At 36.3% G+C, this 23,753-nt stretch overlaps 1 protein-coding gene across 1 annotated transcript in view; it reads right to left on the reverse strand.

Moving 5' to 3' along the window:
- The window catches only part of SLC13A1 (solute carrier family 13 member 1), a 105,351-nt gene that overhangs the window by 21,443 nt on the left and 60,155 nt on the right, over window positions 1-23,753 (reverse strand). The window contains exons 9-15 of the mRNA XM_040259552.1: window positions 19,544-19,642; window positions 19,066-19,167; window positions 15,856-15,962; window positions 13,562-13,671; window positions 9,621-9,782; window positions 7,759-7,896; window positions 5,970-6,126 (exon numbers count right to left, since the gene is read on the reverse strand). Coding sequence (XP_040115486.1) covers window positions 5,989-6,126; window positions 7,759-7,896; window positions 9,621-9,782; window positions 13,562-13,671; window positions 15,856-15,962; window positions 19,066-19,167; window positions 19,544-19,642 — 856 coding nt within the window. The 3' untranslated portion in view covers window positions 5,970-5,988. The remainder of the gene's footprint in view (window positions 1-5,969; window positions 6,127-7,758; window positions 7,897-9,620; window positions 9,783-13,561; window positions 13,672-15,855; window positions 15,963-19,065; window positions 19,168-19,543; window positions 19,643-23,753) is intronic.

The following is a 23,753-nucleotide window of genomic DNA, read 5'->3' on the forward strand; positions in this document are numbered from 1 at the left end:
AGTTGCATTACCATCTGAGACCTACTCTTGGAATTATGATTAAATATATTTTACATTTCTCATTTTAGCTTGCATTTTTAAACTTCCCTTCAGAGTTCTGTATATCTCTGTGTTGCATTCTAAATAATTTTTTAAAAAATATGTCTTCAAACTTACATACTTCCTTTTCTGGTTTGTATAGTGCTATTTAACCTATTCATTAAGTTTTAAATTTAAATCATTATAATTTTTCTATCTAAAATTTCTATTTGACAGCTTTTCATATCTATCTGGTTACTTTTTGCAGTCTCTTGTTCCTTATTGTATTTGTCTTTTATTGTTACCAAAACGAACTACCACAATGTAGTGACTTAAAACAATACTCATTATTATCTCAGTACTCTATAGATTAGCAGATTTTTCCAATACAAGTCTCACTGGACTAAATCAAGGTGTTTGCAGGGCTGTGACCCTTACTAGAGGCTCTTAAAAGCAATTTATTTCCAAGATTATCATGTTGGCTGAATTCAGTTCCATGCAACTGTAGGACGGAGGCTTCTGTTTCCTTGCTGGGTTTTAACCAAGGGCTATTCTCAGTTTCTGAAGACTGCCTGCATTCTCTGGCTTGTGACCCTTTCCATCATCAAAGCCAGCAGCAGTGTGGCGGGGGCAGGGAAGTGGGGGAGGGTGGGGGGTGTCATCCAATTCTCATATTTCAAATCTCTCTGACTTCCCATTCTGTCTCATCTTACCACCTGACTCTTCTGTTTTTAGGAGGCTCGTATAATCACACTGAGCCCTCCTGAATAAGATTAGATGGAATGAGATGGTTGGATGGCTGGATGGCATCACTGATTCAATGGACATGAACTTGGGCAAACTCTGGGAGATGATGAGGGACAGAAAAGCCTTAGGTGCTGCAGTCCTTGGGGTTGCAAAGAATTGGACACAACTTGGTGACTGAAGAACAACAATCTAAGATAATCTCCCTATTTTAAGGTCATCTGATTAATAAGCTTAACTACTTCTGCAAATGGCTCAGTGGTAAAGAATCTGCCTGCAGGAGATGCAGGTTCCATCCCTGGGTTGGGAAGATCTCCTGGAGAAGGAAATGGCTATCCACTCCAATATTCTTGTCTGGGAAATCCCATGGACAGAGGAACCTGGAGGGCTACAGTCTATGGGATCAGAAGGAGTCAGACACAATTTAGTGACTAAACCACCACCCACATCTGCAAAATCCCTTTATATTAGTACATAAATTAATATTTGACTGAATAATTAGGAGACATTAAGAGGACATTTTTAGAATTCTGCTTACCATACTTATAATACATATCCAACACCCTCTTTTATATTTTCAAACATTATGCATCTTCACTTTATATTCTTTATTTTGTAATTAGAATATATGCTGTCTTTGCACTTTGGATTCTATTTCTTTTGTTTATGTTGTTTCTTGCACAAAACACTTTATGTTTTGGCAGAATTTATGAGTTTTGATGATAAACCAAAAAGTTCTTTGAGCCTCAAGTTGAAAAAAAGTGTTCCTTTTATTTTTTTTCCAGGTACCTGGGAATACTATCAACCTAGGACACGACTGAAGCGACTTAGCAGCAACAGCAGCAGGATTGCTTTAAAATGCAATTTCAGGTTGAAGTCTCTTATACAACACTGATACTGAGACTTTAGGCCCCAAACCTGTGTGGTTATACATTTTCAAAGGAGATTTTACTCCTCCCCAAGTGCATAGGCCAAAACATTAAAATTTCCTTATGCTTCTCTCTATAAAGTGGGTTTTTTTTTTTCTCTTTTTCATTGAGATGATATCCTATCTCCATGTAATTTTCATTTAATCCCTAACTTGCTTGGGTCTTAGTTTGGTCTCCCATCCTTTGTACCCTGTATACTTATTCAAAGAAAAATTCAAGATCTCTAGTGATTAGCAGTTTCTGTCTTCAGTCCTTGCTTAAGTCTCTGGAATTTGCTGGTTCTTTAAACCAAACTTCTCTCTTAAGGACTTCTATTATTATTATTATTTTGCTGACACAGTAATGCATTTTATAAAATATTTATTATGATTTGCTCTTAAGAAGATCTTCCCCACCTCTGTCCTCCAATATCTATACCACCATACTGTCACTAAGTCCTTTTCTTTCTTTCTATAAAACCTCAAGTCTTTTTCTTTCTAGACAAATAAAGATCCTCATATTTGGAAAAAAGCTTTCAATTTCTACTTTATTTTTGTGCTGTTTTTAGTGTTTATTCCTGGACTAGTCTGATCTTGCTCTGTACTGGGGACCTTTATTTTTGATATTTGCATGCCTTAAAATTAACCTCGTATATTATTACTTTGTCTAAAGTACTTCATTTGGGAATAAGATAGCTGATGCTGCCCTGGGGTAACAATTTAAACTATTTTTATTTGTATATTATGTTACAGTAATAAAACTGACCATTTGTTTGAGTTTACTTTTTCATTGCTAGTACAATCCTCTCCCTTCTAAAAATAAAAACACTTAACTCAGAAAAATCCACACGTAAGATAATAGTTATGCATTAGCTAAATCAATGGAGAAGGCAATGGCAGCACACTCCAGTATTCTTGCCTGGAAAATCCCATGGATGGAGGAGCCTGGTGGGCTGCAGTCCATGGGGTCGCTAAGAGTCGGAGACGAGTGAGCAACTTCATTTTGAGTTTTCACTTTCATGCATTGGAGAAGGAAATGGCAACCCTCTCCAGTATTCTTGCCTGGAGAATCCCAGGGATGGCGGAGCCTGGTGGCTGCCATCTATGGGGTTGCACAGAGTCGGACACGACTTAAGAGACTTAGTAGTAGTAGTAGCTAAATCAAAAAAACTTTGGAACAAAAGTGTCATCACTAAGAATCATATACACAGTGGAATATTACTCAGCTATAAAAAAAGAATGAGTCAGTTCTAATGAAGTGGATAAAACTGGAGCCTATTATACAGAGTGAAGTAAGTCAGCAAGAAGAACACCAATACAGTATATTAATGCATATATATGGAATTTAGAAAGGTGGTAATGATGACCCTATATGCAAGACAGCAAGAGACACAGATGTAAAGAATGGACTTCTGAACTCTGTGGGAGAAGGCGAGGGTGGGATGATTGGAGAGAATAACATTGAAACATGTATATTACCGTGTGTGAAATAGATGATCAGTCCAAGTTCAATGCATGAAACAGGGCACTCAAAGCTGGAGCACTGGGACAACCCTGAGAGATGGGATGGGGAGGAAGGTGGGAGGAGGGTTGAGGATGGGGGACACATGTACACCCATGGCTGATTCATGTCAGTGTATGGAAAAAACCACCACAATATTGTAAAGTAATTAGCCTCCAATTAAAATAAATAAATAAACTTTAAAATATTATTAAATGTTTAGCCATGGGGAAGATATAATAAAATATCTAATAATAACCTTTGATATATAGTAATATGTAGTACACATGTCCAGACACAATTAGTGTGCCATGATATTGTTTTATCAAGTTTTGCTAATAAATTCCATTCATAAGTTACCTTCCCATCTCCTAGGCTGAAAAAGGAGAGAACCAAGACTTGGAGACCTGGTAGGGTGAAAACAGTGCACATTTGAAAGGAAGGACATCTGAATTCTGGGTGCTGACATGTTACAGTGGCAGCTGAGGTAAGCAAAGTAAACACGTGTGCCTGGGAGCCCTCCAAGCACTTGCAGAACAGACAGTAAATAGGCATTTAGTGAAATTGCCCCAATTATCTAGACAAGATCCAAACCCCGAGCAAGATAGAGAGATTTAAAGTGACAAAGATTTCCAGTTAACCTCTAAGTAAAGCTCAAGAAAATAACAAAAATGATATCTGTTTTAGAGTGGGAGGACAAAGATTTGTTTGATCATCTGTTTGGGTTGTCAGTTGGAAACTTTCAAAGACAGTGCATACCTCTCAAACTAAAAGAGCTTGAGAACTTTGATATAAATGGGACAAATGTGAAATGGATGAGTTAAGTCATTTCTGATATATCAACTAGACATAAAGATGTAACAAGAGAACCATATGGCTCACTTAAACAAATTTTGACTAAGTATCATTTTTCTTGTACTCAGCTGGCAGCTGTTGGAAGTAATTCATTAAAATGATTCAAGCTGAAATGTTTATATTATTTTCTTGAAAGCAAAATGTACTCATTATAATTTGAAAGTTGTTTCATTTCTTCATAATGAAAATATATTCATCATATAATTCAACAGTGATAAATTGAATGACTAGCAAAAGGCAGAAAAGTAATAAATACTGTGGATCATAAATAAATGTGTAACATATGATAGGTAAGGGAACAAATAAATAGGGTGAACAGAGATGATACACACAAAGCAGTAATAATATAGTGTAATGATTAAATGGACACATTTTTAACTGAAAAAATGATAAATTTTGCATTGACTGGGAGTTGGTGATAGACAGGGAGTCCTGGCGTGCTGCAATTCATGGGGTTGCAAAGAGTCGGACACAACTGAGCAACTGAACTGAACTGAACTGAATAAACAAATAATGAACATGAATTTTTAATTTTATATATGTATAAAATTATACATAATTTTTTAAAAATTTATAACTTAAAAGATCCTGTTTATCATATTTAATTTTCAAGAATAACTTTATAAATAATGTTATTTACACATGCACACACAAAACCATCCCTGAGGACTTCTATGAAAATTAAAGAAGCTATTAAAGGTGAGTTTTAACCTTGTCTTCTATTTTATTTTTAACATGAGAATTGCTCTGTTTTAATTTTCCATATTTTCCTAACTGTACACATTTCTTTTGCCTTTGTGAATTTTTTCCATTAATTTTAGAATGCCAACAGACCTTGATCTTTCATATCCTGAATGCTAGGACACTATTTTCTTCTTACTTTTGTTTAAATGTTCAGTTCTTTCCCTTTTGGTTTCCCCATAGATAACTTATTTTTCTCTTTTGTGAATATATCAACAGTTTCAACTTTTATTCTTTAATTTTCCTCTGGCATTTCTTTCAATATTGATGTAATGGATTGGAATTATATGACTTTTTTCTATACTTGTCTAAACAGTGATAACTCATGTAAATTTCTTAATTTTTTGTTTTTATGTATGACATTATGTAGCTATGAAATAGGGCAGACAGACTGAAACCCACAGTCACAGAAAACTATGAAATAAAATAAATACCTAAGCAAAACTGCTACACAAATAGACAAATGTGTTAATAGTTCTATACTCTTTAGCTTTCTTTTCTAACTCTACTGTGCTAATGGTGGAAATCATAACAAGCCTTAGCCATAGAGCAACAAAATGCATTTCTCAGTGCACTGAGATCATACAAGTATGAACCATAAGATCAAGTGGAAATTCTTATCTGTTTTCTGTTGTTTAGTGGGTTCAGTTACTTTCAATTGTTATGCTATGTAGCTATATCAAGAGTAATCTGATTGGAATATTTTTTTTAGATGATGGGATGTACACCTTATTTAGATTAAACTTTTCTTTTGCACCACTAGATGACCACAGCTTTGATTTTTTTCAGAAAATTCCCTTGGACAACACTCTAGAACACTACAGAAACGATTTATACAAGTACCTAATTAACTTGTATATTTTATTTCCTATTTCTAGCTTCATGGAAAGTTTTTGAAATAATAAATGGACATCTGAAACGTTACACTGAACCCAAAGTGGAAGATGAAGCAAATGACCTCATTTCTTTGAAGATCAAGTTATGAATTATTCTTGTGATGAAGTAGGGTGCATATGGTCCTTAAGCGAAATCGCAGCTGAAGGCTTCCTGATGAAGTCACATAGATGCTCTTGGTTGCATCTTAAAACCGATTTTGGGTGTTCACTGGAACTACAGCAACTACACCAGGATTGATTTAAGAATTATCAATTTTCTAGAGCCAAAGTCTGCAGTGAAGGCTTTTTAGTGGTTTCTGAAACTCACCACAGAATAGTCATGCTTGTCATGGCGTTGTCTCATTACTAATTGGAGGAGCCCAGGACGGATAAGTGTGGAGGTCAAACATAGGTACAATCCAGGTAAACATGCCAAGCATCACCACAGCGACACCCACAATATTAACGCCGAGTCCAGCTTTAACCTTGAATATGAAAGAGCTTGAATGTTAGTCTCAAAAAAAAGAACACAAAACAAAACAAATTGGGAGAATTGGAATACTGTTGCAGAAGGCATATGCAGATTTACATGCATCTTAAGTGATTAGTATCAATTATTTGTTTCATAAGACAAGTCCTTCCATTTATGCCAAAAAAAGAATCTGTTCCCAACTAAATGTCATTTAGTTGGAGAGTATCAGAGAAGTTTCTCTTAGGAATGTACTGAAGTCATTACAATTAGAAAAAAATCCCTTAAAAATTCTGCCAATTCAGGTCAAATCAAGATTTGAGTTTTGTGGTTTGGTATTTCAGTGAATGTGTTTCAGGTCACTATATGAAAACTGAATCCTTCATATTCATTTCAGTATTCTCTTACCAGAGATCTAATATCTCTTCTACTCATCTTTCTCAAAGTTCTTATTCTTCTAGCTCTGATATCATTATTCTGGTATCCACTAAACCATCTCAAATTGCAGAGATTGGCTAACTCCTGCCCATAAACTGCTTTGTAAACCAAGTTTCCTGGGACCACAATTTTGCCCATTTGTGTACATACTTTTGTTGGCTACTTTTATGATGCAGCAGTTGTTACAGAGACCCCCTATGGACCAGAGTCTCAAGTATTTACTCTCTGGATCTTTAGAGAGAAAGCTTGCCTATCTCAGCATTCTCTGTGTTAAAACATGAAGCCCTAAGGCAAAATGGGATGCCTAGCAATGAATATTATAGAGTTTCTGTCCATGCAAGCCACTCATTTATTGTAGAATCTTGTTTTTTTTTTTAATTCACAAACTTAGCACATTGTTTATATTGTATATTATGCACATTTTTAAGCCCAAAGTAAATCATGTGTCTTCTGCATAGAGGCATTTACAGAATTTTTATGTTACAGGAGCTTAGGAACAGCAATCTGTGTAGAAGGAAGGAACTGGGGCTTAACTTGGAACTGCATTTGCACAGCAGGCTCACTGAATAGCCTTTAGTTATATTCTTGCTTGGTTTGGTTCAGAAGTGGGTGATCAAGTTTAAGAGAAGACCAGGATATTGTCAAACTAGTTCTTCACTACCACGACTTTTGTATTTGGCAAAATGTATACATTTATTCCTTGCTGTACTAATTTCACCTCATTTTATTTCAGGTGTCACTATTAGAATCAGAAAAACAAAGATGACTTTCCATCAGTCAGGCACTGAGCCCAACATTTTATTCAGAGCAAATGTCAGTTGTGTAAATATTTGTGATAGAAAACCACAGTGCTTGATTGCTAAATTTCTTTAACCCTACTTCTATCTGGCTAGGTCAAGTTGGATCCTGATCTTGACAAGGCCTAAGCTTAAACCATTGTGTTGAGTATATCCTATGCTCTTTTCCTCTTCCAGTGTATTACTGAGGCATTCAATATCTCTGTATTTGTGACTGTAAATATTAATGGCACGTTTGCTCCAGGTTATCACTCTTAAAAACAATTCTAGGGCCAGTCACATGCACTCACATTCAAAGCAGGACTCAAACTATACATTTCCTACCAGTTGATTAGTTTATAAAAGGATAGAAAACCCAAGACATCACAAAATAATGTCTACTGGACCTGATAGCATTCTTTCAGTTCACTCACCATGTCCATAACTTTTAGATGGCCGTATGAAAAAACAATAGCATTGGGTGGGTTTGCTACTGGTAGGAGGAAAGCAAATGAGGTACATAGAGTAGAAGGTAACAAAATATAAAGAGGGTTGACGTGAATGGCTTCAGCCTGTTGGAAAAGATAAAAAGGGGTCTAAGTAAAATTTTGAGATAGGCATAAAAATGAGCAAAATTATTATAATAAATTTCCCAGAAGCAGGTTGAAATATAAAGACAAAATAATACACATAAACACACTTTTTAAAATTTTTCAGAAAATGTATCTTCTTCTTTTGGTTGTTTATATGGTGATGATATCCACTTATGCATTATAACTCAGTTCATTCAGAAAGTAAAGTATCATTTATTTCAGAAACAAAATGAAAACAGCAACTGTTTATCTAATGCTAAGTGCTATGCTAAGTGTTTATATACATGTTACCACATAATATGTAAGTATTTATATATGAAAGTGAAAGTTGCTTAGTCATATCCGACTCTTGGTGACCCTCCATGAAATTCTCCAGGCCAGAATACCAGAATACTGGAGTGGGTAGCCCATCCCTTCTCCAGGGGATCTTCCCAACCCAGGAATTGAACTGGGATCTCCTGCATTGTAAGCAGATTCTTTACCAACTGAGCTACCAGGGAATCTCAAATATATATATATATATATATATATATAATATATTACTTATATATATTATATATAATATATTAAAGTTATATATTTATATATACATATAAAGTTTAATGGTATATAATGTATAGCAAAATATAATAACTTCATATATTTGTATATACAACTTAATTTTCACTACGGCCTTAAGAGATGGTAATTATAGCCCCAAATAGTGGATGAAGAACCTGAGGTCCATAGAGGCTAAAGTAACTGATCCCAAAACATAGCTGGCAAGCAGTTTGAGCTTAGTAGGCTCTCAGATTCCTTTGGCTCCAAAGATTCTCATCATTCCATTAACTTACTGCCTCTGTGAGTTATATAATTTAAAATTTACTTAGGGATCATCACAGAAGAGTTACTACTATTCTTAATTATTTAACTGCTCCCTGTTGAGAAATAAACCGCAGAAAAGTTCCAAATTGTATTTCACTAATATCCACCTGCCTACATTTCTTTTCTAATTTAAGCCACTCAAGAGTGCCGGTGTCTGCACCTTGAACTGGTAGCAGAACAATTCCAGAAGGGCAATCTTTCTGCATCTAAAGTGTTTTCCTTTCACCAAAATCTTCTGCCAGGGGAAGAAAAACATTTTAGTTGAAGCTATTTCTCGAATTGCCATCTAGTTGTGGAGAAGAGAGACAGTTTTCCCCTCTCTCTCTTTGCAAATCTGCTTCTTACTTATCTTTTAACATTTTTCTTAGGCTGTACAGAGCTGTGTCGGAGACATTCAAGCTTGAAGCCTGAGATGTAAACCTGGCTTTTTATTCCCTTGCAAATCACTTATATGAAGTGCTTCTCAAAACATCAAGACATCTTCTGGAGGGAGAAGTATCAGTGTTAGAGATCTAAATATGAAAGTTGTCAGGGAGCACTGAATCCAGAATTTTCTAGAGCTGGGAAGGGTCTGGGCTGACCCTCCCATTTATCTGTAAAGGAAGACTATGGTCAGAAAGAAGGTAGAGGGTTCTCTTAAGATCCTGCTGCTTGAACATGGAAGAAAAGAGTTCTCCTGAGTTGAGGTCTCCTAATGTGAATAAGGTCAACTAACCTTGTAAGTTACCTACGAGGAACCATTCAGGCCCCAAATGATTCTACACCACGATATGAGAACACGCAAAATGGAACACTATTCTTTCAATGAAGAGAATAAATAAGATAAATGAAATACTCACCAACGGAGATAGTATTGGAAGAAGGAGGGTAATGGTAGCTGGATTGCTGGCTACCTCTGTTAAAGATGTGACGAGCAGAGAAGATATCAGAATTATTAGCCAGACCGGTAATGAACCTAGAGGAGATAATTTATTTCCTATCCACTTAGATAGTCCTGACTCCTAAAAAACAGATTTGCAATATGTGTTATTCATTAATAATTCATTTAATCAGGCAATTTAAATATATTAAAAAGCATTATTTGACCTAAGGACTCAGTTTCTAAATTATCATTTTAATATTTCATATTTCTCTGTGGTTTTTTAGATCTACGTGACTATGACATTGTGAAGTTCTTAGTTATTCTTATTTTAACATCACTAACAAGCTTTAGGAAGTTTGGATTGTCTTCCCCCATTTTTTCAGTTAAATTTTAATTACATCTAATTACTATTTATGGGTATAAAAAGCCATGTAGTACTACAGGGCTTTAAGAAAAGGAGCATCCTTTCTGGTCTTCCTCTTCCCACATTTAAGCTGTGTTTCTCAGAGGCATAACTTTCATTCACATTAGCTACTTATTCCCACATTTATGTTTATGATAGCCATTTTACAAAATTCTACTTTTTCGTATTTCTAAATTTTCAATTTTAGACATTATTTGGAGCAAGCATGCTTGCTCAGTTGTGTCTGACTCTTTGCAACTGCTTGGACTATAGCCTGACAGGTTCCTCTGCCTGTGGAATTTTCCAGGCAAGAATACTACAGCAGGCTGCCATTTCCTACTCCAAGGGATATTCTTGACTCAGGGATGAAACACTGATGTCCTAATATGTACACGAAAATTCAGTTTTCTAAAACCTTCCATCATACATGTACTTCTTGTCCCTGCTCCCCATTCCCTTAAATTCATATATCAACATTTTAGGTTAAATCAGTATTTAAATTTTGCCATTATGATCATATGAATATGGTTCACAACTGAGCCACTTAGTGTACTGTGATTGCTTTAGCTGTTTTGTTTTAGTTTTTGTTTGTTTTTCCAAGAAATGATTTCCCTATTCTTTTGCTTGTTTAATTTTTTAAGCACCCATCACTAATCCTCCAGTACACTCTCTAGTAAAAGTAGAAAACTCCTCACAAGTAGATAGACATTTCAGGTAATTGTTCTTTTTCATTTTCCCTAATGGAGATGTCAGTTTTGGAGTATTTCCTCCTCTTGCTACACTGGGGCTAGTTGCTCTTTAGATCTACTTTACTGTTATAAAGAGACTTCTGTTCACTAGATTACTTATGGGTCCCCTTCACCTCTGTGCTGTGGGAATCCTATCTTGTTAACTCCTTTGTGTTGATGGCCCACAGGACCACATCTTCTGTAACTTCCCGATAATCGGTGCCTGGAAAGTAAATTTCTTTAGTTTCTGCATGTCTGAAAACCTCTTTGTTTTCTTTTCACATTACTTTGATATATCAACCTTTTTAGAATTCTGGATGTACAAATAATTATTGCTCCATTTCCTGTGGCTTCCAGTGGGTTCTTTAGAAACCTGATGTCCAGACCTTGGATACGCTGTACATAATACAGGAAAATGAGTCATACTCAGATGAACAGATATGTTATTCTGTTTTTCTCCTACAGATGGAAGGGACAATCCTCCATTTGTGAGATTTCACTGAGCTCCTGTGTGTGTGAATTTGTACACAGATGACAAAGTAGTATGGACATCAGCAAGGCTCTAGTGACAAGATCAGAAGCTGGCAAAAACATCCCCAGATCTGATAACCAGATGTTATGTATATTATTTCTAGTTTTGACTTATATTTTTGTTTTGGGTTTTGATTTTTCAATGAAAAAGACTATTTACCATTTAAATCACATTAGCACAAATTCTTCTTTAAATATATCAATATTTAAAGAATGGATTTTACCTATGTGTTAGGTAAAATTAGAATGGATTTTACCTATGTATTAGATAAAATTAGATTACCTAATCTTATTAGGTAAGATTAAATGCAGTTGGAAATGATTACATCACATACAGTCCTTCACCTCAGGAAGACACTGAGATCATAACATCATGCTCATGGCTTCAAGCTGACCACTCAGAGGTAGGGTGATTTTGGGTATCCCACAGAAATCTGAGGCTTTGTGCTAGGATTTTCACAGCCAAGAAGAGCCCTTCCAAGGTTTCCCTACTTCTTCCAGAGAGAGAGTCTAGTGAATCAGATTAAGTCCACACCTTATCATTTCCTTCCATTCTGCAATTCTAGGGAGCCAATGCTTTTAAAACCACTTTGAGTGACAGATATTCTGGGAAGGAGAGATGAACATATTGACATCAATACTAGAGTTGCTGATTCTGATTTCCTCACAATTCAAATTAACCGATACAGGAATGGAAGTTACTTATTCTGAGAAACCAGATCTCATTACTACTGAGCTAGTAGAGCAGTGTCTTTGTCTTCTATTGTTATTATTTGTACTTGAACAGTCTATGAAGCAAGTCAAATCTAGACTTGAAACAATATGGTAAGTGGCACTCAGAGTTGACACAATTTTTAGGACTTTCACGTATTACCAAATTGCTGAAAGCTCAGTATCCAAATCTCATATGGAAAAACACAATAAAGTCAGAAGCAAAACTCAGTTTTTCCTTAGACTGTCAAGAATAGGACAGAACAGGTAGCTATTTGTCTTGAAAAACAGAAAAATTTAACTTTAGGGAAATTGAAGGGCTGGACATATTTCTCTCACCATTGCTTTTACTTTGATGACTGAATAAGGAAATGGAATGTTCATGAGTTTTGAGTGTTTCATGGAAGGCTACTAAGTCCATAATAATTAAAGAGTAGAGAATTTTCATGGAATTTCAGGGGAAGATATTCTTCTTCTAGCAACCCTATAACCAGGGCAATTTCAAGGGACAAAGGTTTCCCCAGACTTTTACTTTATATCAGCTGCATAGATGATGGACCAAAGAAACAGCCAACTTTATTTCTCATGATGATTTCATTTCTTCCTAAAATTAGACTATACAGTCCATGGAATTCTCCAGGCCAGGATACTGGAGTGGGTAACCATTCCCTTCTCCAGGGGATCTTCCCAATTCAGGGATCGAAACCAGGTCTCCTACACTGCAGGCGGATTCTTCACCAGCTGAGCCACCAGGGAAGCCCAAGAATACTGGAGTCAGTAGCCTATCCCTTCTCCCTCGGATCTTCCCAACCCAGGAATTGAGCTGGGGTCTCCTGCATTGCAGGTGGATTCTTTACCAGCTGAGCTACCAGGGACGCTAAAAATTAGACATAATAAATATTTAACATGGCTATGTGAAATTCTTTCTGGACTTCATTGAATAAGCATATATGAAGTAATTTTAATGTATTTAATAAGTAACAAGTAATATAATGCAGTTCTATTGTTTCTCATTCTTCTTTGGAAATATTAGGACCATGATATACTTCAGTATTCTTGCCTAGAGAATCCCATGGACAGAGGAGTCTGGCAGGATACAGTCCATAGTGTCTCAAAGAGTCACGACTGAAGCAGCTTAGCATAGCACATAATTGCAGAGAAATCTGAGAGCTACTTAAATTCATCATGAGATAAGGTGAGGGTATAAACAACAAAAAAATGTTTTACAAGGAGTCTCTGTATAAGTGACTTTTATATGTTATTTTTATTATTAAGCTTCTCTTCTAATCCTATTTCATGTATTAAGAATTATATTTATTTTTCTTTTGACATGCTGGGACATCATAAAAATGATGATTTATGCTCACAGAAATTCTTGAACTCTGGACTCACCTCATCTGTGTGGTATAGTTACTGCTTGGCTACTGAAATCTGCATCATTACAACGATAGAATGAAATTGAGAATTCCAAAAGCTTGACTGTCCTTGTGTCCTTCTTTTGAATAGCTTAGTTAACTGCTAGGTATCTTAGACACAGAGTATTACCTCACAGCCATCTGCCAAGGCAAACCCTCCACCAACAAGAATGGCTATATCCCAGGGCATGAATGACTGGAATTCTTTCCAAGTAATCAGTGGAGAGTAATCAAAAGCAACTGAAAAACAAAAAGTCCTACAGTTAAACATTGCTTAAATATTACAATATGACATTTCTTATTATCTTAAATAGCCATCTCATGAAAAGTTTTCTTTCTGTATTATTCTTATATAGGCAACTTGATCCAGACTTTGAGTAATTTCTACCTGGCCTAGGTAGAACATTATATTATTAAAAAAAGAAAAATGCCCTAACTTGGAAAACTTCTTTGCATTTTATTATAGAAAAAAATTAGATGAGTGATAACATCATATATAACACTAGTCATTCATTCATTTGTTCCACTAACATTTTTGCCTACCCTGAGTAACAAGTGCATTGGGCTATCTGCAATCCACCACTGATAAAACAGCATCTGTGGAACATCATCATTCACTCGTATTTATTTGAATATTTTATTTTTTTCAAATCATGAGGAGGGTCATGATAGATTCACCTGAATTTCAGTTTAAAATAATTCAAAGTTCAGATTAAATAATTTTCTTATTATTCAGGAAACCTTAAAATGCTCATAAAGCAATAATCACAAGGATTTCTCTTGGTATTTGGATTCTGATAACTCCATTGATTTGCTTAGAAATAATGTCATCCATGAACATGGATTTTGTGCCCATTTAACTTTTGTGTGTATCAGGCAACCTTCTACATGGTAAGCTTTTAAGATTACTAAGAAGTCCTCTTCCAGTTTCCTTCCCACAAACTTAAACCAAACCAACTGTCATTGTTGATGGAAACTTTGGTATTTTCTGCTTGAATTAAGACCATATATCCTGTTAAACACTAACATCTCTGACTGTTCTTCTCATGTAAAACTGAATGTTTTATGTCTTCTTGTTGTTCAGTTGCTAAGTCATGTCCGACTCTTTTGTGACCCCATGGACTGTAGCCCACAAGGCTCCTCTGTCCATAGGATTTAAATCAAACTTCTTATTCCAGGTGATCTTCCCGACCCAGTGATCAAACCCATGTCTCCTGCATTGGCAGGTGGATTCTATAGGCCGAGCCACCTGGGAAGTCCATTTTATGTCTTATCTTGCATTTTAAAACCTAACATGACTCAGTTTATCAGGGAGAAGAGGAGTTAAAGAATGATAAGAGAGAGGATGGTGGAGAAGGCAAAGCTCTTTCTGAGAGGAGGACTCAGAAGTAGGGGTCAGAGAGGTTAAGCCATGGAGAACACACTACTGCAAGCCCTTAGGGCTTTGATTGCAATGGTCAGAGACCTCGGGGTCTCATAGGAATCTGCTCTATATTACACAACCTTCTTATAACACATTTGAGATATGCTAGTCTCAAATGAAGAACAAAAGGCATTTATTTCTATGCTATACTGTTCACGTATATCATGTCCTGGAAATCTGACTCATCAGTCACTCATCTATTCCTACTCAAGAAGTCAAGTGGGCCAGTCTAACTGCGTGGCAACCAGTTCCATCCCAGCAAATAAATCAATGACTAATGAATAATAAACAACAAAACACCACAACTCTACCAGCCTATTTCCAAACAATTTTAAACCATCTTCCCATATTGACAACATAGGAATTTGCCTACCCAAAACTTAGTGTTAGTATAAAGCATAGGCATGGATGAGAAGAAGTGTGTGTGTATTTATACCCAAATAAGGAGACACGTTTTCTTGTCTATGTGTTATGAAGACAATGAAATCTCCCATTGAATATGGTTTCTTTCTTCTGTGACACCAGGTTATGGCTAAGTGTGGGGTTGATTTGCATTTTCTCCAAGGCTACTGTGAGGCTGTAAATACTCTTCCCTTGAAACTCCTCACATTTTTAGATCCTCAGCATTTATTACTGAAGGCTCATCTTGAAGTATAACCGCCAAGTTCTTGTTCCTGTATTTGTCAATAGTAAGATTATTTCTGATTATGACCAGGACAATGAGCTTATGATAGACCAAATAGTATCACCCATAGTAGAATTCTAACTAACCATGGTGTGTAAAGAAATCTACTTCTAGCTTCTACAAAGTAAGATGGTCCTTCGTATGAGGAGAGGAAGGGTACAGTCTGAACAGGGGTTGCAGTGTGTAAACAGGAGATGTAAACCAGCAGCTTGTGTTCATGTCCATTCCTTCTGTTCTACAGTGTTAACTGAAACAAAGGGAATTTTGTACTTTTGCTCTCTGTCAAATTCATTCAGAATTATAAATAATACTCAACCAGTTTCTCCTGTAGGTGTAGTTTTGGTCAGTCTCTTTGCTGGGATAAGAAAGAACAGCAGTCCTATAAGTAAAGCAACAGTTGAATCTGTAGCAAAACCGGGATACCTGAAAAAGATAAGTGTGCGCATTAAAAAAGGCCATCAAGGATTTCCATGAACTAAGCACCAACTGATTATGCTAACAGCATGGAAGTAGGAGTGGTGATATTGGTTATTTATTCTGGATAATCCGCTCTATAATCTATGGATTCACAACTAAAAATGAAACTTAGTGAAAATGAAAATCTCAGACCACATCCCCATTATTTTCATAGGTCTCCTTATTTTTAAGAATCAAGTTTACACATGTTGATATGCTAGGCCAAAAGTTCCCTTTCAGGTAAAGCTGACAGATCTGGTAAATAATTTCTTCTCTAGATTATTTCTTTTAATCATATTGACAAAGTATTGAGGTTGAAACAATAGGCCAAGTCCTACACAATTGTCTATAAAAGGCTACTATTGAATTGTGGCAAGGCATGGATGTTTCCAGAGTCTTTTAAAACTCTTCTGTAAATTGTGAAAAGAAATTGATCTGTTTTTCTAAGATAGAACATCTGCTTCTGTGTTTATAGGCCCTGGCCATATCATACCAAAGAAATCGACTCATTTGAAGCTTTGTACCCTATGAAACTCAATCAAGAATATTAATTATCAGAATGGCTTTGAGATGCTCAGAGATGATCACTGTACAAATTAAGAGTTATTCAGGAACAGATGGGGTCTTAGAAATACCAGGCCATTCCTGCAAGTAAGACAGGTTTTCAGAATCCCCAACAGTTAAGAAGCACCTGGAGACCAGATATGAATGAAACAGGAAGAAACAATTAAAAATCAGTTTTAAAAGTCAGCATATTAATTAGTGAATCTTTGAGTCTGAAAAGCAGAGTGTGTACCCTAAGATTATTTTACTACCTTATAACTCAGCAATGCACACATAGTAAAGAGCCTCTTTACTCCTGTAACTTACTTGAACAATCTAGATAATCAAGGAAATCCATTATTTTATTCAATCTGACAATTTTATAAAGCAGCTTTTTTTCCCCTAAATATAGACTTTCTTTCATTGTGGAGTGAAATGCTGCCTTGGTATAATTTATTTAAGAAATGTAACCAATATTTATTATTTTATAGTTCCTTATTTCTTTTATTTCAGTTATAATTTTTGTTGGATTTTTGCCAAATTAGGTCAGGCATCATGTAATCTGATTTTGTTTTATATCAAAAGACATATTGAAATCTTTCCAGGTTCAAACAGATGGAATGAAAACACGAGGTGGTAGCAATAAATCTTGATTTATCATTCTAGCTTCAGAAACTCTCAATGTCTAAAATCTCTACATTACAAATATATTCTAGAGGGTATATACCTCATACAAAATTAAGCCATAAATACAGAAATAATTGCTCTTTAAAAGACTTTTTAAGCTATTATCATTTTATTTTTAGTTTATCATGAACTAAGGTTGTCTCAATATTACAAAACATTAAGCTGAGGTAAATTTTATTTGCTCTGGAAATTTAAAAACATAATTGCCAATTAGATATATATATGCTAATTCCCTCCTCTTTCAAAGCTTTTTTTTTCTTTTCTTATTGTTTTCTCTCAGAATTTGAGACAACATGGGTGCCTCCTCAAAGCAAATACTCTTTGTTTTCCTGCTACAGACAAAACATCTGAGTTACATTTTCCTCCCATAAGGAGGAGAATTAGAAACTGTTTATATTGAATTTGCTATTGGGGTTTCTGCCTGGTTTTTATTCGCCATTGTTTGATTTCATTTGGTTTTTATACACTGGGGTTTAGGACTCTCCCCACCTAGAATGATACGAGTGGCATTTTTAAAAGGAGGAAGAATTATATTTTCTGTTGGTCTAGGTCTTATTACGAAACCATAAAGTTTAAATCAAACTGTTAAACAACAGTTTGCTATGAACAGCTTGCTATAAATGATTGGATATTGCCTTTTGTTTAGACTTCTTGAAATGAAAAGTTTTCACCCTAATGGAAAGAAAAAGTCTATAAAGCTGCAGCTGACCCTTGAAAATATGCCCCACACTGCACTGTTGCTCTTGTGTGCTCACTAGGAATTGGCGAGCACACTTGGTGGCTTTAAAAAAAATGTTGGCAATACCTATATAACCAGAAGGCTCTGATGCAAGAATTTCTTCAATCCATGTGGGCAGAATAGATTTCACTCAAACATTTTTAGTTTCTACCCCCACGACATGGATTTTTGTGGGGGGATGTGAGACAGGAAGTCAAATCAGAGATCTGCTGAATTTAGGATACAGAGGACTTCAGTGAAAGACAAATTTGGAAACGTGAATCTCAAACCAAGGTATTTATATGGACATGTAGGATGGTCCTTAATTTAGCAAATTATTCTACAATCTTCCCCCTCACTTCACATGACTCAGCAGTGTCTGCTGGGTTATAAATCACTGACAGATAAAGTTAACTCTGACCCAGCTTCTAACAGTAGCTTGTAAAGTCAGTCTTCTTGCTTATTCAGGAATTCCTTATTTATAAAATAGGGGCAGGGATAGATTTATAGGGAAATAGTACAAAAATGGACATCAACAGAGGAAAAGACAAAATATGAACTAAATACCCTTCATAGAAATAAAAACAGGTTGGCAAAAAATCACAGAATATGAATTCATATCAGGTTATTAGGACTGAGTGGTATTCAGTGCACATAATAAACACTTGTATTGCACTTCTTGTGGGAAGAATACAGCACTATTCTAAGTGCCATTATTAGCCCCAGCTTACAGATGGAGAAACTGAGAGGTAAGTGACTTGTCCAAAGTAAGTGGAAGAGACAAGAATAGAACCAAAGCAGTGCGGCTCCAAGGTCTATACTCCTGACCATATTAAAACATGGCTTTCCTGAAAATCATCCTTCTAATTTTGTAAGGAAGAAAATAGTCTTGTCTGAAGAAGCCTTATCTTTAGTTACAGGGCAGTTTGGCTTCCGAGCTTGCTGCCTTACCCGAAATTTCATTCTTTATCACTGTTTTTTCCTGAAAAGATTAGAATTTTTAAAATCTTTTCAATGGAAAGGAAGAAAAGCAACTCTCATACAGTTTTTCAGAGTTATAGGAACCACTTAGGAGAAAAGCAGAGTATAAAACAAGTGACAAATATAACGCTTAATGCTTACTCTGAAAAAAGTGCAGACCAACCAGAAACAAATCCAGGATCTCGGCTGAACCATAGCAGGGCCATTACAATGAAGAGGACTAAGGTCACAATTTCTTGATATCTGTGGGAAAATTCCAATCCTTTCATTTATTTTCTCAGTCAGAACATTTGCAGAAGCTCCCTGAACTGTTGTCAGGGAGAACGCAAACACTGTAAAAATCGGATGTATCAATTATTTAAGAGAATCTGTGGTTAGAAGGGGGCTTTACTCCTCAGTAGGCCTTTCAGCTTCTTATCCTACCTGGTAAGTTTTAGTTAGACATGGTCTGTATTTTATCATGTGGAATTATATTTATAAAGGTTAGAACACTTGGGGCCCTTATCAAGTATAATAAACACATTACAGACACTTATGCACATATTTGTCTTTAAACAAATACTTGCAGTATAAGCTGCATCCCTCTGTGTGTTTGTGTCTATGTGCATGTGTATCTTACCTTATTGGTCCAAGTTTTTGGTATTCTTGTTTAATAAACGCAGCACAGGCTTTTTGTTTGGCTGTTGGGGGTTTGCCACATTGGAACATCTCCTTAAAGCTAAAAAGAAGAGTGTGGGATTATTTGAGAGAATAGCATTGAAACATATATATTACCATATGTAAAACAGATGACCAGTGCTAGTCTGCTGCATGAAGCAGGGCACCCAAAGCCGATGCTCTGGGACAATCTAGAGTGATATGGTGGCGAGGGAGGTGGGAACAGGATCCAAGATTTGGGGCACACATGTACACCTATGGCTGATTCATGTTGATGTATGGCAAAAACCATCACAATATTGTAAGGTAATTATCCTCCAATTAAAATTAATTAATTAATTTAAAAAGAATAATTAAGCTTGTTAAACAAAGAATTTTCCCTTTATAGAAGATATGTGTGTGAAAGTGTCAGAAAATATAAAGGTCCCCGCTAATAACAAAAACCTGTGCTTTTTGCCTATACCTCTGCCTCTTTCTCTGAATGTCCTCTCCCTTCTTTTCTGTTTTTTCCTGGTTTGCTTAATTTTCGATGCCTAACTGTCATTCCATACCTTCCATGACATCATCTGCTAAGCTTTTCCTTTTCCAAGTTCTTTGGCATCACTGGAATTTTGCTATGTGCCACTCAACTCTAATTTAATACTTTATTACATACCTGACTGTTAAATATTTTAATATATTTCTTAAGTGTGATTGTTAATTTTCATAGAAAAGTTTTATCTCACTAGTGAGAATTATTAGAGAATGGGGGCTGTAGCATGTATTTTTTGGGGGGGGAGCCCAGTAATTCAGTAAATACTTGACTCATTAACTCTATAGTAGCTTTGTCAGGCTTACAAGATAGTTGGTTGTTAGACCCATCAATTTTCACACAATATGCTAAACTCCAGTTATACTTTAGGCACACAAGTCACATACACTGATCATGAAAGGAGTCCAAACTCAGTCTATTTTCAGAAATAAAACCAATTCTATTACATTTTTCTTTGCATTTCTTTACTCCTTATGTTCTAATGGCATCAACCAGATAATCTTCCAATTTACTTCTAACAGTAACTGTCAGTCTCTATTTCTTTTAGCTGCTTACTTTTAGTGACTCCTTTCTCCTGTGACTAATTCTTCTATCCTGAAGTCCAGGGTCTTCAAAACCTTGAATAACATTTTGTGAAGTGTTGCTCTAAATCTTGATTTAAAAATATCCCTCCAGAGGAAGAAACAAATGGAAAACTGGCCAGATTCTCACGGATTATCTTTTGGAATGTATGAGTAGCTCAGTTAGATTACATCATATGTTGGTGTGGAAAGCATTTGTGGGTATGTATCCAAAAGAAACTGATATCTACATTTTTAAGAAATATCTGCATTCAAATGTTCATTGCAGCATTATTCACAACAGTCGAGATATGGAAACAACTCAAAAGTCCTTGGATGGACAAATGGATAAGAAAAAGAATAAAAACTGTTCCACACATATATAGTGGAATACTATTTGGCTATGAGAAGGAATGAAGCACTGATACACGCCACATTGTGGATGAACCTGGAGAACATTATGCTAAATGAAATGTCAGACAGAAAAGCAAACGCTGCATGATTTTCCTTATATGTGGAAACTAAAATAGTTAAACACACAGAAGTAGAGAGTAACATGGTATATTCCAAGGGTTAGGATAAGAAGAAAATGAGGAGATGTTGGCTAAAGGGTATGAAGTTTCAGTTATGCAGAATAAGTAAGCTCTGGATGCCTCTGTGCTAAGTTGCTTCAGTCGTGTCCAACTCTTTGCAACCCTATGGACCATAGCCCTCCAAGTTCTTCTGTGTATGGGATTCTCCAGGCAAGAATACTGGAGTGGGTTGCCATGCCCTCCTCCAAACTCTGGATATCTCTGTACAAACAGAGACTATGATGAACAACAACAATAATATACTTAAAATTTTGCTAAGAGGGTTGATCTAACGTGAAGAGTTTTTATTACAAAAGGAGGGGGAAAAAAAGCAAAAGAGGTAGGGAAAAACTTCTGGAAGTGATGGATAAGTTCATGGCATTGATATTGATGATGGTTTCATGGGTATAGGCTTATCCCCAAACACAGTAAGTTTTGTATACATTTAGTAACTACAGCTTTTTGTATGTCAAGCACACCTCAATAAAGCAGTTTTTAAAAAAGAAAGGAAGCAAGGACATATTCTTCTGTAAAATTGCTTAGGGTAAACATGGCTATTTATGAAAGAGTAGATGGGACAAAGACTGTGGGAGGAGGGCAGTTAACACATGAAGACACGTTATATTTATTTTTTCTGCAGTTCCGTTACTCAGATATGTTTGGACTGTTACTATCTTTGTAGGGGCAGAAATTCCTCAATTCTTAAGTCATCCATCCTACATATTCAAAATCACCCACATGTACCCCCCACCCAATGAACATGATTAGATGATCAGTGTTGCATTTAAGATCAAAAGAGTAATATTTAATTTTTATAGCCTCCATTAAATGATTGACTAGCACGAGTCTTGAAATTTTTCCTCTTGTCAGAATATAAATTCTACCATTAAAAGAAACTAATCTGTGGACCGCCTTGAGAGCCGTCAATAGAATTTTTTTTTTTAAGTAGAGTTAAAGAAAAGATGAGTCTCCTTAGAAACTGTTTTCTACCCAGTAGACTGCCTATGTACTTTGTCACTTTGCTTGGGGACCATCAATAGTTAAGTCAAAATCCAAAGTGTCTTTGCTGCAAATGAAGGTTAATGCCTTTGCAATGGAACTGATGAAGCATATGACAATGCATCAACCTCTCCATTGAAATAAATCCCGTGGCACTGATAGAGGAGCTTCACTTCCCCAGTAGGTTGGGGTCATTTATAATGGGTGAGTGAACTGTGTTCATCAGCCTGTCTGTGTTCATCAGCCTGCCAGGGGAGGGGCTGATCATTTCTGTTTGTTGACCTAAAACCTCTGGAGGTGAATACTCTGGCAGATCGAAAAGAACACTGAAAAATTAGCTGGAGCATAAATCTGTGCCACGGGTAACCAACACTGGACAGCAAGGGGACTGCTTCAACATGATCATGATTTATGGACTTGGCTAATATATGCACTTCACAGGATGTTTTTCCTCATGGAGAAACACATTTCAGTGCCTCTGCCCATTATCTTCTAAATTTCTCCTTTTTAAGTGGTGGGCCACTTCAAAATGATGATAAGGGCCACCTACATATTTTATAAAGTCATTATATGTAGGCAAAAAAAAGAACAAAACAGCTGGGGTCTGAGACTGGATGCTTTCTCCTTTGGTTTGGGATTCCAGTCCCCTGCATCCTATGTTGTTACCTGCACAATTGAATAGACCCCCAAAGGCTTGGATTTCCAGGAAGGGGCACTTAGTATGCAGCTGGCCTTTTCCCTCTGATGCCCACCTGCCGTAGGCAGTGACATTCCACACATTGGCTCCAGTGGGAGCGTGGTCTCATGCTGCTCCTGCAATCTGGACAAATAGATTGTTCAAAAAAACCATCAGTACTATCTCCTCACTGCTAACAAAACTGGCAGTTCTGGAGAAAAACCAGGAAGAGGAATGGCGAGGGAAGAATATCAGTCCTTACATGATGAAGCTTGGGAAATGTGGGCACGGGTATGGGACATGACTCCACAGGAGTGTTTGGCTATTCAGAGGAAGTACAGAAAGCTGACTTCAGTCTCCCGTGCAGTGGATAACATGCTGTTTCATTCACAGGTCCTTGAAGTTATTTAAATAAAACCGTATAAAGATAAAGTTGAGTGACTTCCCTGGAGGTCCAGTGGTTAAGATTCCTTACATCCACTGAAGGGAGTGTGGATTCCACCCCTGGTTGGGGAAATGCCTCTCAGGGCGGCCCAAAAAAAAAAAAGAAGTTGAATTGGCTTGTTTTTTCATGAAAAAAATCCTGAAGCTTTGATAAACAGCCCTTTCCCCTTTCTCTGTGGGTATTGTTATATGTGCTGAATCTCTTGAGGCAGCATTTTTAATTTCGCTGTAGAACCCTGCATAATTTTAAATGCTGGCAGGCATTTGAGCTGTGTAACTCATTGGTACTTAGGAACCACTAACTTCAGTCGCAGCCAAGGTAACATCTGCAAATTCTCTGGCTCTTGATTGATCAGTGTTTCATACTTCAATTTCTCTATTTTCAACAA

Source organism: Oryx dammah, unplaced genomic scaffold, assembly GCF_014754425.2.
Source record: "Oryx dammah isolate SB20612 unplaced genomic scaffold, SCBI_Odam_1.1 HiC_scaffold_18, whole genome shotgun sequence".
Lineage (NCBI taxonomy): Eukaryota > Metazoa > Chordata > Mammalia > Artiodactyla > Bovidae > Oryx > Oryx dammah.